The sequence below is a fragment of the Anarrhichthys ocellatus genome, unplaced genomic scaffold (genome assembly GCF_004355925.1).
Source record: "Anarrhichthys ocellatus isolate YVR2014 unplaced genomic scaffold, GSC_Weel_1.0 scaffold1480, whole genome shotgun sequence".
In the NCBI taxonomy this organism is placed as follows: domain Eukaryota; kingdom Metazoa; phylum Chordata; class Actinopteri; order Perciformes; family Anarhichadidae; genus Anarrhichthys; species Anarrhichthys ocellatus.
The window spans coordinates 6,325-11,062 of record NW_022281454.1 but is presented as its reverse complement, the minus strand read 5'-3'; the positions used below and the strand labels follow the sequence as shown (position 1 = coordinate 11,062).

The following is a 4,738-nucleotide window of genomic DNA, read 5'->3' as shown; positions in this document are numbered from 1 at the left end:
TGGGTTAATGTTGGACCATTACCTCCTTTAGCAGGAGCTAGCTGCTAACAGGCTAACTGTGTGGACGGGTTTAGCTAGCGTTAGCTTAGCAGCAACACATAACACACGATCAGTGAACCGCAGGATAAACACACCTGGTTCTGTGCGCAGCTTCACTTGAGCTGCTGAAAGCTCGCCGAGCAGCTCACGATGGCGGCGGTCCATCTCCTCTTCATACTCCGTGATCGTCCTCTCAAAATGTCCGAAGATGTCCTCGACAGCCGCGGTGAGCCGCTGGTTGATGAACACCCTCAGACCGTGGAGTCTGGACATCTTGCTCACTCAGGCAGAGAAGAAGAAGAACCGACGCTCTCGTTTCTTCGGCTGTTTTTAGTTTGTAGGCTGTGAGTCCTGCTCGCTGCTCTCACCAACATCCGGGTCACATCTAAACAAATAAAAGCCCCGGGTAACGACAGATACATTTACTCTGTTACTCTTTCTAAATATTGTACTGAAGTACACATTTGAAGTACTTGTATTTTATTTTAGTCTTTTCTTTCCATGCTACTTTCCATCTTTTTTTCACTTAATAATGTTCATGTTTTAGTACTGATGTTAATAACGTTAATAATCTTAATAACGTTAATAACGTTAATAATGTTGATAATGTTAATAACGTTAATGTTTTAGTAATGATGTTAATAACATTAATAACGTTAATAATGTTAATGTTAATAACGTTAATGTTTTAGTCATGATGTTAATAACATTAATAATGTTAATAACATTAATAACGTTATCAACGTTAATGTTTTAGTCATGATGTTAACATTAATAACGTTAATAATGTTAATAATGTTAATAACGTTAATGTTTTAGTCATGATGTTAATAACATTAATGTTAATAACATTAATAACATTAATAATGTTAATAACGTTAATAATGTTAACAACGCTAATGTTTTAGTAAATGAAAAATGATGTTAATTCGGATTCAGGTTTATTGCCAAGAAAGTTGTCACATAGAAAATGTGTTCTTTTGGTTTATAACAATAAACATAATTAAACAAAAGTCAAGAAACGTGAATGTTTGTAATGAAATTATGAAGAAAATACTGTAATTATAATTATAAATATATATTGTATCTGTTTTAGATCCTATCTGTGGTAGTATCAGTATTCATCTTTATCTTATATTTAATATTAACATTAATATTTATATTTTATATTTAAATATTTATTTATACTTGTTTAATTATTTTTTATTAATCAGTTAAAAGCTGCTTAAATAAAGAAATAAAAAACAAACACAAAATAGATAAAAGAATCAGAATCAAACTACAGTCAAGTGAAGATCATATACAGCTTTATATTATTATTATTATTATTATTGTTTTCCATCTGTGGTTTTGACCAGTTTGCGTTTATGAAGAATGCAATGTGTTAAATTGTCAGAGATGTAATAAATAAATAAATAAATGTATTACTTAGTAAAGAGTAAAACCTTCAGAATAAAATACAAAATAAATAGACTGACCGTCAAGGTTAAACTTCAATACATAGTATATTGACAAGCTTCCGAAATCCCCACTTGTTATGAACGCAGCACGGTTGAGCGCGGACCAAGTGTTGATGTGTTGCGTGTAAAAATATATATATTTTACATGAGTAGTCATTTCACCGGGAAACCAACTGGGTTTTTACTTTGAAGTCCATAAACTCAAATATACCGGAAGTGATTGTCCTCACTCTGGCTAACTTGGAACAAGATGGCGTCTGCTAGAAACGGAGAGTCCTTTTTGTCTGTTATGAGAAATAGTTCGTGAGAATCAACGTTACCGATACATCTTGGTCTCTGTGTGTCCGGATAAACCTTCTGAATGGACTTTTCTCTCAACGTGTTTCCTCTGACTCATCTCCCGGTAGCCTACAAAGCTATTGGAGTTAGCTTAGCATGCTAGCTGGGACGGAAGTGATCCACACAGCGCTAGTCAGAGTTTAATGAGAGTAAACGGTGTTTGTGACGCAGTGTGTGTGGTTGTGTGAAAATGTCTAAAGTCCAAATGCTGAGATGTTTAGTCAACCAGCGACTAACTGCGGCTGCTGAAGAGATATTTGGTGTGTTTGAAAGAACGATAGCAGAGTACGAGGAGGAACTCTCTCGTTCAAAAGAGGAGAACGAGCGACAACGGAGACTACTGGACGCTGTTTTCATCCCTCAGCTTCGGTTACACAGAGCAGGTTGGTTCTCTTTACTTCTTCTTCTCTCTCTCTGTTTAAACTGACGTCACATCAGCCGCCAGTACAACAGGAGAGCGGCTCTATTCTACACGTTACGGTAACTGAACTATAAACCAGCTTCACCTCATCACCAGTCCTGGTCCTCTATTCTGAGAATTATCGCTAATCTTTTACACGTTTTAAACCACTGGACTGTCTGCTTCTATCAGTACTCCGACACTCGGTCGTGGATCACAGCGGTTCAGCAGAGTCCTCCACACATGGCTCCAGTCCGCCTGCAGGACCAACAACGTGGGCTTCATTCTAGGACCAGAACGATGGTATTCATCTCAACAAGCTGGGTGTACACCTGCTATCGGCTAATTTACAGCACAATCCTGTCCATGTGACTAAATACACACACACACACACACACACTACTTCCTCTTCTTCTACGCTCTCCTGTTGTCACAGAGAGGCTGCCCGTTCACACCGCATTCACAAACCATCAACAAGAACAACCTCTGCTCCGTCCGTCCCAGTGACGTTCATATTGGCTCCCAGTGCAAGTTCATCATCTACAACCTCACTTCTGTCAGCTCCATCCCATCTCTGGGATGGAGCCCCCCCCCCCCCCGGATATCATTACCTGGACGCCCTGATGGCCACGGTGGAGGAATTGCCACTCTTTACCGGCGACACATAAAAACCAGCATGACTAACATCGAAACTCCATCATCATTTGAACAGCTGACATTCAAACTCTCTGGTCATTTCAATTATCTACCGCCCCCCCCAAAACCCAACCCTGCCTTCCTTTCCGACCTCTCTGGATTCCTCACCCAGCTCTGCTCCGCCTCACCTTCCATCCTGTTGCTCCGTGATTTCAAGATCCACATTGACTCCTCAGACTGTAAAATTGCCACAGAATTTCTGGACATGCTTAAATGCTTCAACTTCATGCAACACATCAACCCACAACCGCGGTCACACCCTGGACCTGGTCTGTTCCACTGGAGTCACCATCCACCACCTCTCCGGCTCCGACCATCTATCCATCATCATGGAGATCGACATCCCAGAACCCAAACCCACGCGCACCATCACTCTCCGTAATATCAAGTCTGTCTGCCCCTCATCCCTGTCAGCCTGTCTCACAAAACATTCTCCACACTCACCCCCTCCCTTAGCCCCTCCCCCTCAGACCTGGTCAACCTCTACAATAACACACTATCCTCCTGCCTTGATCAGCTTGCTCCTCTCAAAACCGCAACTGTCTCTTTCACCTTTGCTCCCTGGTTCACCGCTGAACTCCGCTTCATGAAATCCCGGAAACGCAGACTAGAGCGACTCTCCAACCAAACCGGCCTCACAGTTCACACCCTGGCTAACAAGGAACATACAGCAATACAAACTTCCTCTCAATACTGCTCGCTCCACCTACTACTCCGGCATCAACTCCTCCTCTCTGTGATCAATTCCTCCTCTCTGTCTATAACTCCTCCTCTCTGTGATGATCAACTCCTCTCTGTGATGATCAACTCCTCCTCTCTGTCATCCACAACAACTACAGACTCATCTCTAATCTCCCTTTTCTGTCTAAAACACTGGAACACACAGTTGCCCTCCAACTCAAAACCCACCTGGACTCAAACCAACTGTCTGAACCATTTCAATCACAGCACAGAAACTGATCAAAGTCACCAGTGACCTCCTCCTCTCTGTCTTTAACTCCTCCTCTCTGTCTTTAACTCCTCCTCTCCTCTGATGAACACTCCCTCAACATCCTGATACTGCTCGACCTCAGCGCAGCCTTCAACACCATCAACCACTCCATCCTCCCATCTCGAGTCCTCTCTCCACATCACTGGCACAGCCCTCTCCTGGTTCAGATCATACCTCTCTGACCGTGAACAGTTCATCAGCATCAACAAATTCAAGTCTGATACAGCCCCAGTCTCTCACGGTGTCCCCAAAGGTTCAGTACTCGGTCCCCTCCTCTTCATCCTCTACCTGCTCCCCCTTGGCGACATCATACACCTCCGTGGTCTCCAGTTCCACTGCTATGCTGACGACACCCAGCTCTACATCTCCACCAAATCCATCACCCCCACCACCCACTCCACCATCACCAACTGCCTCACAGATATAAAAACCTGGATGCAAGCAAACTTCCTCAAACTGAACAGCGACAAATCTGAAGTCCTCATCATCGAACCCAAATCACAACTTCTCCCTCTGCATCGATGGCACCACTGTTCCTGCTTCCACACGTCTGTAACCGTGGTATCATTTTTGATCAAACTCTCTCCTTTGAACGTCACGTCAATCACATCACAAAAACCGCCTTCTTTCATCTCAAAAACATCGCCCGCCCGTGCCTCTCCTGCTCATCCACGGCTTCATCACCTCTGGACTGGACGACTGCAACAGCATCCTGTACGGCTCATTCACCACAATCATCAACAAACTACAATACATCCAGAACTCTGCTGCCAGTTCAAGATTCTTCTCATCACATAGTATAAAGCCCCCCCC

At 43.0% G+C, this 4,738-nt stretch overlaps 1 protein-coding gene across 3 annotated transcripts in view; it reads left to right on the top strand.

Moving 5' to 3' along the window:
- The first annotated feature begins 1,740 nt into the window (after window positions 1–1,740).
- LOC116377634 (gastrula zinc finger protein XlCGF57.1-like) overlaps window positions 1,741–4,738 on the top strand; it is a 7,288-nt gene continuing 4,290 nt past the window's right edge. For all 3 annotated transcript variants that reach the window (XR_004212220.1, XR_004212221.1, XM_031839307.1), the window contains exon 1: window positions 1,741–2,221. Coding sequence is in view for 1 of the 3 variants with exons in the window: in XM_031839307.1 (XP_031695167.1) it covers window positions 2,029–2,221 (193 nt within the window). In the remaining 2 variants the exon portion in view is untranslated. The remainder of the gene's footprint in view (window positions 2,222–4,738) is intronic.